The sequence below is a fragment of the Nycticebus coucang genome, chromosome 5, assembly GCF_027406575.1.
Source record: "Nycticebus coucang isolate mNycCou1 chromosome 5, mNycCou1.pri, whole genome shotgun sequence".
Lineage (NCBI taxonomy): Eukaryota > Metazoa > Chordata > Mammalia > Primates > Lorisidae > Nycticebus > Nycticebus coucang.
In genome coordinates, this window is record NC_069784.1 from 140126997 (window position 1) to 140139350 (window position 12354).

Sequence of the window (12354 nt, forward strand, 5' to 3'; positions counted from 1 at the left end):
CTGTCATGATCTGCCCAAGTGGCGTCCAGTGTGACCACAGTGCACTCTCAGTGATGGGCACAAACGCTGTGACCAAAAAGACGACTCCAGCACGAGCATCCCGCTGGACGCTCCGCATGGCTGTCCATTCAGACATAGTGGGCATCAGCACAAGCTTATGAAAACAACATCTCATACCAATTGCCAAACAGCTAGAATTTACTTGTAGCTCTTGACACACACCTAAAGGCTGCTCATCAGACGTGCCTTCCAATTATGTTTATGAAATTAATGTTGAGGAGGTATTTACAAGCAGTGCATAAGCGGATTCTGTGGATCAAAAGGTGGCCTTGAGAAAATTGTGACAACCCGTGGCCACAGGGGATAAAGGGCTGAGAAATAAACAAGGCGAGTGAGGGGAGGACAGTGAGCCATGCTCGGCTCTCCTGGCCAGTCCGTTTGGGCCACGCTGTGTCTCCACACAGCAGCACACACCTGAGCTGAGAGCTCGGCCCAAGGTCCCTGTGCTGCACAGGGTGGGCCACGGACAGGGGAGCACAGTGCCGCCGCACAGCTGACTTGAGAGCCCGGCCCGTGGTCCCCACACTGCACAGGAGGGCTGCGGGGACAGGAGCACGGTGCCGCCCACACACCTGACCTGAGAGCCTGGCCCGTGGTCCCCACACTGCACAGGAGGGCTGCGGGGACAGGAGCACGGTGCTGCCCACACACCTGACCTGAGAGCCTGGCCCGTGGTCCCCACGCTGCACAAGGGGGTGTGGGGAGGGGAGCATGGTGCTGCCCACAGAGTCACCTCTTTTTCTAGTCCAGGGCACAGCTACCAAAAGGCCTGGGATGAGGCCCTCCTCCTTCAGCCATGGGACCCTCTGTGGTTCTCTTTCCTGTAGAAACCAGCTCTCACTTCAGAGCAAGCGCCCAGGTTTCATGGACATCTGGCCAGCATTCCCCCTTGTCCCCAGGGCCAGCACCTGACAGGTCAGCCCCAGATCCATCTGAGTCCTGACTTCTGTCCTTCAGAGGCCAGTGTGGCCATGCTCCTTCCTAAAAGCCCTTCTCTGTCCCCCCACCAATGCCCCAATGGGGTCTCCATGTGCTCCATGGTCCCTGCACCCCGCTCTGCACTGCCCCAAGTACCTGGTCACCCATTGACCCTCCCTGCGCCCCGAGCACATGGAAGAGGGCAGGCACAGCCGTCCCCACCTTGGGGCTGTGCGGCTACTAGAAGAGCCCCCAGCAGGATCTGGAATAAACAAGGGAGGGTTGCTGACCCCATGGAGAGGGGCAGCACGAACTCTAAGTGTTGCTGTTTCTTTAAAGCAGAGGAGTTTCAACGTGGAGGGTTGCCCTCCCCCAAACGAGCACTTTATTGATGCATCAGATTCACCTTTGTAACTACTTTTCCTTGCACATTAAAAGATTGATTCTTATTAGATGACATTTACTCAAATAGTTAAAAGGCAAGCATAGAGTAGTGTGGCTGAGTCTTTTGAACAAATACCCTTACACAACAGAAAACCTAACAACGAAGGTTCTTATCTGTTTACACACCTAACCTTTGAAGCTACCCTACGAATGACTCATTTCTTCACTAATCTATGATTAATTTGTATGCCTTCCCAGAATTATGACTGTAATTTTACTTTGTGGTCATTTTCACCTCTTGCCCAGCCTGAAAGAACAAACTCCCAAACTCTCAGACGTGTGCAGGGCCAGGTGGGAACCATGTTCTTCGTGTGGTGTTTTTCTCCCGCAGTCAATGGTCACCGGACTCAACTTTTTACGGTTACGCTTGACATGATGCACTAGGATTTTCGCATTTTTGAGTTAATACCATTCACAGAATTTAAGTTGTTTTCAACATCAGATCAGGGCCACATTATAATTATCCATCTGGTGTGTGGGGTTAAATGTGGGGATAAATGTAGCTCTTATGTTTTTAAAAACTGGTTTCAGCTTTTAAAAAACTATTCCTAAGAATTGTGTACATTTTGCGAAGACTTAAACAGAAATTGGTACAGGCTACTGAAACTATTCCTAACACCAGCTGCAAGTCTGGGCACTTAGCAATGTGACTTACAATCACAGCTGACACAGCGTAACCGGCTACATTCTGAGCACAGCTCAGCTGAGCACTAGCTGTGTGTGGCTGTGATTTATCAGTGTGCATTTTAGTTCCCACTGCTAAGTGCCTGCCCGACAGGGCCAAAAAGTAACCAATTTTCAAAATTTTAGCCTGTCAGAAAAAACCTAGAAAAATCCGAAAATGGGCCGTGTTCTTTTGGCCCCTCCTCACAGCAGATGAGATGGAGGCAGCTGTTTTTTGCTGTGGCTCCTAAAGTGGGCCAAGGTTCTGCGGCCTGAAGGGGAAATCCCACTCCAGTGGCAGGAGGAAGGAGACAGGCCCGAGCAGGTGGAGATGGGGACACCCCTGCCCCCACTGAGGGCCTCAGGGGGAACAGACAACCAACCCCCTTGTCCCAGGCTGGTCCGAGTCTGTGATTGCGACCCAGCATGCTGTCCTGCAGTAAGGTCCCCTGATGGATGAACTCCAGGGGAAGCTGCCACTGTGGACAGTGATTTCAGATGGCATCGGCACAGGACATCCCGTCACAGCAGGGGATCTGGGGAGAGGCCTGGGATGTGGGAATTCTGTTCTGAAGCAAAATGAATAAGGACCATCTTCTTCAATTTCCAAACACCTCAAGTCCCCAGAATATTTTGCATACTCAAAGATCCCGCCCACCTTTTCAGCTCCTTAAAACAACCCCCTGGCTGCCAGTTTCCTGGCCCCGTGGCTGAGGTTATTTCTGTTTTCTTGAGTTTCCAGGTGTGTCTTTAGCATACACTTTGCAAGATTTCAGGCAAAAGAAGCCCAGGGAGCTCCCACCTGCTGTCCTGAGGGTCCCAGGGCCCCTGCGGCGGCCTCTTCTCCACCCTTCAGAGTTTTCCTGCTGGTTTCGCTTGTGCTGCCCAAGGTCTCTAGTTGTGCTTGGAGGGAGGGGTGGGGAAATGATCGCTACCCCTCTTCCTAGAAGGGCAAGTCCAAGGGTTCCTCAGCAACCACAGTGCCCCTGAGTAGGTCCTCTGACTTTGCCACAGGCCTCAGGAAGGCTGTTTCCAGCTGTTCCCTCCGTCCCCTCTGTGTCTGCATGCAGAGTCTGGCACGTAAGGTCTCCTTTGAACTTCTCACGTGAGCTCATTACTACTTCAGCACTATGGACCCACATTTCACTGTATGTCAGAGACCACCCAGGTCTGGCATGTTTTCCTGACAGGTGGCCAAAGGCTGTTCTTGCCCTTAAGCTTCAAATGCTCACATAAACCCATCTTTACCCATTGCTATGAGATTGACTTTTATACCCCAGGAGTCATTAAAACCTGGCCCATGATGAAGTAGTGAGTATTTTTAAAAATTGAGGGGAAGGAAATCTAATCTCTGATTTTCAAGTGATTCCACATGCGGATTTTGTCTTACTGGAGTGGTTGAGCATCTGAGGAAGAGGCAGGCCCTTGACTTGAGTGGCCAAATACTTTAAAGTAGGAAATTAACTGACATTTACAACCAAAACAACCTTGATGTGCTTATATTCCTCCTTGCCTTGTTTAGACATTTCCAGGAACAAGATTAAGAACACATAAAAACAATTAAAAGCTTTAAAAAAATGTATAAATGCATGAAAACAGTCAGGGAGCAAAATACTCACTATGGGCTCATGCCTCAACCTCCTGGAACCCTTTACTTTCTCTTGATGTTTTCTTGAATTCCATTCTGCTGAAGCGGTAGAATTTTGTCAGCTGTTCCAGAAACCCTCCCTGTGCACTGGAGTCACAGAAAGTAGTTATTATCTGGTGTTGGCAGTGACCACCTCCCACTGCTCATGCTAATTCTGAGAGTTTGGTCTTGCCTGACCTTTTTTCTTTTTTTGAGACTTTGGGCTGAAGTGCAGTGGCATTATCACAGCTCACTGTAGCCTTGGACTCCTGGGATCAGGTGATCCTCCTGCCTCGGCCTCCCAAAGTGGTACAGGTGCGAACCACCATGCTCAGCCTCATTTTAAAAAAGTGTTTAATTGACAAATAACGATTATACCTATTTCTGAGGTATAATGTGATGTTTTAATATGTTGACATTGTGGAACGATTGAATCAAGCTAATTAACATATCCATTAATCCACAACTTACTATTTTTTGTGGTGAGAACATTTAAATTTTTTAGCAATTTTGAGATAATACAATATATTATTATCAACTATAGTTACCAGGTTGCACCACAGATCACTAAACCTTACTTCTGTCTGAAATTTTATAGCCTTCGGCAAAGGTTCTGCACCCCAGCCCATGGTCACAATTCTACCCTCTGCCGTAGAGTCTGTGAGTTCAACGTTTTTTGATTCCACATGTAAGTGAATTTATGCAGTATTTTTATTTATTTTCTGTGCCTGGCTTCTTCACTTTGCATAATGTGTTCCGGGTTTTTGTTCGTTTTTGGCCAGGGCTGGGCTTGAACCTACCACCTCCGGCATATGGGGCCAGCGCCCTACCCCTTTGAGCCATAGGCACTGCCCATCCAAGTTTATCTATGTAGTCACAATGACGGAATTTCCTTCTTTTCCAAGGCTGAATAGTATGTCATTGTAGATACACAGCATGTTTTCCTTACACATGCACCTGCTGGTGGACACAGGATGCGTCCATGTCTCATCTGTGGTGGGGGCTGCTGCAGTGAACGCAGAGGGCAGAGAACGCTTTGACCCACTGACTTCATTTCCCTCGGATACGCATCCGGAAGTGGGCTTGCTGGGTTGTGTGGTAATTCTCCCTCTTAGCTTTATAAGGAACTTCCCTCCTGTTTCCTTGATGGGTTATTAATGGACGTTCTCACCAACAGTGTGCCAGGGCCCCCTTTTCTCCACCTCCCCACCGGCAATTGTTCTCTTCTGTCTTTTTGGTAATAGCCATTCTGACAGGTATGAGATGATATCTCATTGTGGCTTTAACTTGCATTTCTCTTATTAGTGATAGTGAACATTTTTCATATATATTTGGCCACTTGTATGTCATCTTTAGAGAAATGTCTGTTCAGGTCCTTTGCCCATATTTCTCTAGGCTCCTTATCTATTTAGAATAATAGGCATTAATCATACATGTCGTTTACAAACCTTTCCCCCCATCTGTGGGTTCTCCCTCACTCTGTTAATTGCTTCTGTTGCTGTGGAGAAGCTTTTTTGTTTGATGCAATCCCATTTGTTCATTTTTGCTTTTGTTGCCTATGCTTTGGGGGTCATGTCCCATAACTCATTGTCAGGCCAATGTTGTGCAGCTTCTTATCTGTTTTCTTCCTGCAGTTTTAGAGTTTTGGGTCTTTTGTTCAGGTCTTTAACACACGTTGTGTTGATTTTTGTATAGTGTGTGAGATAAAGGTCCAATTTCATTCTTCTGCATGTGGATATCCACTTTTCCCAAGACCATTCATTGAAAACACTGTCCTTTCCCCATTGTGTGTTCTTGGCACCCTTGTGGAAGATCAGTTCACTATCAATACGTGTCTTTATTTCTGGCTCTCCGTCCTGTTCTGTCAATCAGTGTGTGTCTTCATGGGGGCCATGCTGCTATGACCACCACAGCTTTGCAGCAGGCTCAGAATCAGGTAGTGTGACGCCTCTTGCTTGGTGCACCAGTCTGCTGTGGCTACTTAGGGTCTTTTGTTTCACTATACAAGTACATTCTTGTGTTTCCTAGTTCTGTGAAAAATGACATAGCGATTTTTATGGAAATCACATTGCATCTTAGATTGCTTTGGGTGGCATAGAGATTTTAACAATAATTTTTCCAGTTCATGAATGAGGGATAATCTTTTATTTGTATCATCAATTTCTTTTATTAGGGTTTTAGAGCTTCAGCATACAGATTTTCACCTCCTTGGTTAAATTTACTCTAAGTATTTAAAATTTTTTTATGCTGCTATAAATGGGATTTTTAAAATGTCTTTGTCAGATAATTCATTGTTAACATATAGAAATGTGATGGATTTTTGTATGTTGATTGCATCCTGCAGCTTTCTTGAATTCATGTATAACCTGTAGCAGTTTTTTGATGGTCTTTAGGGCTTTTTTTTTTTTTTTCAGTTTTTGGCTGGGGCCGGTTTGAACCCACCAACCTCTGGCATATGGGGCTGGTGCCCTACTCACTGAGCCACAGGCACTGCCCCAGTTTTTTTATATTAAGATCTTGCCGTCAGTGGAGGTAATACTGTTTCTTTCTTTCCTAATTGGATGTCTTTTCTTTCTTTTTCTGGCCAAGGCAGTAGTAGGTTGAATAGAAGTGGTGAGAGTGGGCATCCCTGTCTTATTTCTAAGCTTAGAAGAAAAGCTTTCACATTTTCTGTGTTGATTATGATGTCGGCTATGGAATTCTGATGTGTGGTCTTTATTGTGTTGAAGTACGTTCCTTCTTATGTTTAATTTGTTGAGAATTTTCATTATGAAAGGGTATTAAATTTTGAAGTGATTTTTATGTGTCTGAGAGATGATCAGATGGTTTTGCCCTTCACTCTGTTACTGTGGGGTATCACATTTATTGATTTGCATTTGCTGACCCATTCTTGCATCCCAGGAGAAAGTCCACTTCATCCTGATCCTTCAAGGTGCTGTTGAATTTAACTGGCTGGTACTGTGTTGGGGACCTTAACAGCTATGCTTCTCAGGGAGGTCGGCCGGTAATTTTTCTTTTCTTTATCCTTGTCTGGCTTTGGTATCAGGGTAATGCTGGTCTTATAAAGTGAGTTTGTAAGTATTTTGTTTTCTTGAATTTTTTAGAGGGGATTGAGGAGCATCGGCATTTATTCTTCTTTGAATGTTTGATAGAATTTAGCAGTAAAGCCCTCAGGTCCTGGACTTTTCTTTGATGGGGAGTTGTCTTACTGATTCAGTCTCCTTCCTTGCTATTGGTCTGGTCAGATTTTCTATTTCTTTATGGTTAAGTCTTGGTAGGTTCTGTGTGAAACTGTACCAGTTTCTCTCAGGTTATCTAACGGGTTGGCAGATGATTGTTCACGACCTGTCTGAGGACCCTTCGTATTTTTGTGGTCTCCATTGCAGGCTCTCCTCTTTCATTCTGATTTTATTTATTTGAATACTCTTTTTTCCTCCAGCCTCCTGAAAGGTTTGTCGACTTTGTTTTTCTTTTTTAAAAACAGCCTTGTCTCATTGACCTCTTCTCTCGTTTTTCTCGTGTCTGTTCGTTCATTTCTGCTCAGCTTTTTGTTATTTCCTTCCTTCCGCTGATTTGGGGCATAATTTCTACTTTTTTCCTAGTTTGCGGAGATGCACCATTTTGCATCTTTCTCAAAAGACTCGTGGGTTATCTGAGATCTTTCTTCTTTTTCAATATAGGCATCTATTGATATAAATTTTCTTTTAGAACTACTTTCTCTGCATCTCGTAAGTTTTGGTATGTGTATTTGGTTTTTGGTATTTGTGTTTCTGTTTTCATTTGTCTCAAGGTGTAATTTGATTTCCATTTTAATTTCTTTGACTCATTGGTCGATTAGGAGAATTTTGTTTAATTTTTATATATTTGTGGTTTTCCCAAAGTTCCCTTACTATGATTTCTAGTATCATTATGATCTGAAGAGAAATGTGACATGATCTTAATCTTCTTAAAGTTGTTAGGATTGTTTTGTGGCCTAACGTATGACCTACCCGAGGGACGTGCTGTGCACACTCAGACCAGCGTGTTCTGGGCTATTGGGGAGAATGTCTGCGTGTGTCTGTCAGGCAGACCCAGCCGATCAATGTGTGGCTGAAGCCCCAGGTTTTCTCATTGATTTTCCGCTTGGAAAATTTTCTGTCTGTGGGAAAAGCTAGCGTAGGCCAGTGTCCACAAAGCCTCGTGTGTGTCACGGCCCTGAGCCTCAGCTCCCCAACTGCTATGCACACCTACGGTGGTGGGGGGGGTTGGAATGTCCAGCAGAATAGATAAGAAACTAGTCTGGGAAATGTCTAGATGGAGCTCAGCAGCGTAGAGACAGGATATAAATAAAGCTAGAAAGCCACTGATAACTACCCTCCAGCTGCAGCTGTCCACCTGTGGGCTTTCCGCCCAGTGTTCCTGGATCTGTGCTCAGTGATCTTCCCTCAGTGTTTCACGCTGACAGCTCTCTTCCTTGAACAAAGTCCGGCCTGTTTACGTAAAACATGAAACTGTTACCTTCTCACTTTTTGCTTTGTATATGAACACTCTCCAAATCCCCAATAAAAGGCCTTGACTATTCTGCTTGAGATGGCACCTGTTAGCCTCACGAGGGGCTGACACAGTGTTGTCTCTGTCAAGTCAAAAAACTGTGCAGGTGTATGAATTTCTCCGCATCTTCTCTCCCACTGTCTGTCAGACCCTAGGTGATCGGGTAAAGTCCCTGCTTCAGGGAACTTCCAGTCCCATGTGCTGTGGCCCAGTTCCCAGGTCTAGACAACTGTCCATTGATGGGAGGTGGGGGCTGGAATCCCTGGAGTCCCCTCCTGTCACTGCATCGCCTGGAGTCCCTGCTGTCAGTCTCACTCTGAATGACTAATCTTTAACAAGGTAATTTTGAAAAAATGTGGTTGATTAAAAAAAAAAAGTTAACTCCTGGCCTTTTTGTACTATTTTTGCCTAAGAATTCTTAAAAATGTGAAAATAATCTTGTTCTCATATTTAAATAAACGCATGGTGTAACTATAAGAAAGCACATCCGAACACCAGTATTCTTTCATGAGATCTGAGCAAGTAAAGTTATAATCACATAATGTAATTTAATCCCCCTCAAGCACGTTACATCTGTAAAACATCAGAGTTGTGATGCTTGTACGTACAGCCATGTCTTTGGTCCCTGTGACCAGACAGGGACTTGAATTGCTGCTTTCTCTGGGACATGAACCTTGGGTTTCTACAAGTCTGTGTCACTTTCTTTTGGTTTGACTCTTTGTCACTTGGGAATGCTGCTCACGCATCAGTTTCTGCATCTCTTGGATTATCCTTTTGACATTTAATCCATTCCTGGAAGCTCCAAAAGTAGCTTCATTGAAAGGAAAAATGAGGACGAAGTTGCCTGCTTGGGGGTCTGGCACCTTGCCCTGGTCTGAGAGGACACAGGGGGAGGTCCTTGGCTGGCAGGTAGGAGCCCGGGTGAAGGAGGCGTAGGCGGTGAAGGCCCTGCCAGGCACCTGCCTGCTCCCCAGCCTGGGTGGGGCTTTGGGCAGCTCTCCCGAGGGTGGACGCGGATCCTGACCTCTCAGCATGTCCCCCGGGTGAGCGGCCTGGGCCTTCTCAGGACACAGCCCCGCAGCTCTCTCCATGGCAGAGCTGCTGTTGCTGTGTGTCCCTGGGAATCGTGGGAAAGACCCGGGAGGAGGACAGCCCCACGTGCCAGATCTGCCTCTGCTGCTTTTCCCACGGGAGACACTGGAAGTCATCTGCACTGCGTTGCTGTGTTCTCTCCCCTCGGTTCTTCGCCCGTTTAAGTAAACCAACTCGATGACATCATGGATAAGTCTTCTCTTCACAGACACATCTGTTGAACAGTCCAAGGACAAGGCCGGGCTGTAGTTGACTTCCAGGAGCCATGGTTTCAAGTTGTCATCGATCAAAATATCAAACCCGAAGAGCTCGAAGCAATTGGCGGCAACGGGCACCAAGGGCGCAATGGCGAGGACGGTAAGGGTGACCACGCAGTGGATTTTCTGCCACAGAAGCAGGTCGTCCACGTCCCAGCTGCGAAGGTAGGAGAAGAACCTGCTGAGGGTCCACTTGCACCCGTGGCCAACCACCTCCTTGATCTTCTCGTAGGAGGCCCCGCCTTTGTTGATGCTACAGTTGGTCAAGTGGGCGTAATAGTTCTGCAAATTACTGAGGTCAAACTTCTCTGTGGCGAACCGTACGATCCCTTCCCGGTACACATATATGGTCAAAGGCCGAAAGCCAGTGACACAGACATAGATGCGAAGGTCACACTTGTATCTGCCGATCAGCAGAGGGTTGCAGATGTATTTCTGCACTATACTCGTCTCGTCAAAGATGAAGTCTTTCATGTCACTGAAAATTATTATCCCCCGGCCGCGGGATAACTCCGCAGGCTTACAGATCCAGTAGCCACTCTTGGTGCCCAGCGCCTGCCTCTCCCTGAAGTACTCAGCCACGAACTTGGTGTAGTCGCTGGGCATGACAAAGGTCAGCGGGGTGAACTCGTAGAGGGGGGTGCTGTACAGCCGCCTCATGTGCCTCAGGCGTCTGGCCAGATTGTCCTTCCTGGTGAGCTTGGTCGTTCCCGGGTGGTGGTTCAGCCTCTGCCACGGCTTCAAGCTGATGTGCTCGGCCATGCAGAAGGCCGACGTCCTCCAGTACAGGTTCCAGCCCTCCACACTCTGCTCTCGCTCGTCATACCTGTCCCAGCCACGCTCCAGGAGGACGCTCTGCACTACTGTGGGGGTGGACTCGTCCACGCGGAACACCAGTGGCTTCAAGATGGCCCGACGGTTCATCTTCCTCTGTCAAATGTTTTCTTTTCTAAAAATTAAAAATCAAGAGATAGTTAGTGAAGCTGGCCAAGACTCCAAATCAAGTAGAGCTCGCCTGGAAGATGGCACCCTGCCCGGCTGCTGCGGGTGCTTTCCTGAGGTCACACGGTCTCTCTGGACACCCGCCTCTCCTCCCCTCACCCCAGGCCCATCACTCCTGGAGGAGAAGTCCATGTCCTCCTGGGCACAGTCTGCACACATTCCATTCTGTGAGTGACATGTTAAAATGTTTGCAGCGACAGCAGCAAAACTTCCACAAGCTGAAAGTCACCTGCACCAGTGGTAAGGCCTGTTGCCTCAAATAATACTCCTGAGTATTATCAGGAGTAAAAAAAAGGAAATGTTAAGCTTTTATAGTTAAATGAATTGAAGTATGCTAAAAGAAGCTTGATGTGAGGATGTTATATGACTGGTAAGAGTTTTAGTGGCCTGAGAAGTGTAAGGGAAATGGCCAAACAGCTATGGGGGCCCTCCAGGCACCCGGCTGCCCACACCAGGTCCCCTGGAGGAGTCTCACTGGGCAGAGGCTTGGGCAGTCAATTAAATAAGTGGTAATTTGTAACAAAAATGATTGAGAAGAAAAATAAGAATTTTTAAAAACCATTTCGCCAAAACAAAATTATGAATATGATGCCTTGCATTTCAAAAGATAAACAGAAAATGCAGATTTCTAACATTGTTCTGGACTACAAAGATGTAAACAGGACAGTTTTTGAGAAACTGGGAACTGATTCTGATGCACTACATTATAGTATGACCCAAAGAAAAGGTGGGAAATGGCAGACTCCTGGTGAAGATGCGGAGGTTGCAAAGCCTGAAGCGATGTGTGCTCCAAACTCTACGAGGGGGCGCTGTGATCTGTACCGTTCCTGCATAATCTGTTCTGGGGTGGAAACGCTGTAGTGTCTGAGAGTCCTGATTAAGGCAAAAGGAGTAATTTTGACAGAGACTTTTTATAAGGAAAGAAGAGGGAAAGAAGAAAAGAAGGAAGGAAGGAGGGAGGAAAGAAAGGAAAAAGGAAGGAAGGAGGGAGGAAGGAAAGAAAGGAAGGAGGGAGGAAGGGAGAAAGGAGGGAGGAAGGGAGGAAGGAGGGAGGGAGGGAGGAAGGGAGGAAGGAGGGAGGGAGGGAGGAAGGAGGGAGGGAGGGAGGAAAGAAGGAGGGAGGAAGGGAGGAAGGAGGGAGGGAGGGAGGAAGGAGGGAGGAAGGGAGGAACGAAGGAAGGAGGGAGGGAGGAACGGAGGAAGGAGGGAGGGAGGGAGGAACGGAGGAGGGAGGGAGGAACGGAGGAAGGAGGGAGGGAGGGAGGAACGGAGGAGGGAGGGAGGAACGGAGGAAGGAGGGAGGGAGGGAGGAAAGAAGGAGGGAGGAAGGGAGGAAGGAGGGAGGGAGGGAGGAACGAAGGAAGGAGGGAGGGAGGAACGGAGGAAGGAGGGAGGGAGGGAGGAACGGAGGAAGGAGGGAGGAAGGAGGGAGGGAGGAAGGAAGGAAAGAAGGAGGGAGGGAGGGAGGAACGGAGGAAGGAGGGAGGGAGGGAGGAACGGAGGAAGGAGGGAGGAACGGAGGAAGGAGGGAGGAACGGAGGAAGGAGGGAGGGAGGGAGGAACGGAGGAAGGAGGGAGGAACGGAGGAAGGAGGGAGGAAGGAGGGAGGGAGGAAGGAAGGAAAGAAGGAGGGAGGGAGGGAGGAACGAAGGAAGGAGGGAGGGAGGGAGGAACGGAGGAAGGAGGGAGGGAGGGAGGAACAGAGGAAGGAGGGAGGAAGGAGGGAGGGAGGAAGGAAGGAAAGAAGGAGGGAGGGAGGGA

General features: G+C 47.6%; 1 protein-coding gene across 1 annotated transcript; it reads right to left on the reverse strand.

Annotated features, from left to right (window-relative positions):
- Window positions 1-316: 316 nt before the first annotated feature.
- Window positions 317-10725, reverse strand: TTLL2 (tubulin tyrosine ligase like 2). The gene is given in 5 exon segments (XM_053590623.1): window positions 317-371; window positions 475-743; window positions 8968-10501; window positions 10503-10540; window positions 10693-10725. Coding segments are annotated over 5 exon segments (1929 nt in total).
- Between the last annotated feature and the right edge of the window lie 1629 nt (window positions 10726-12354).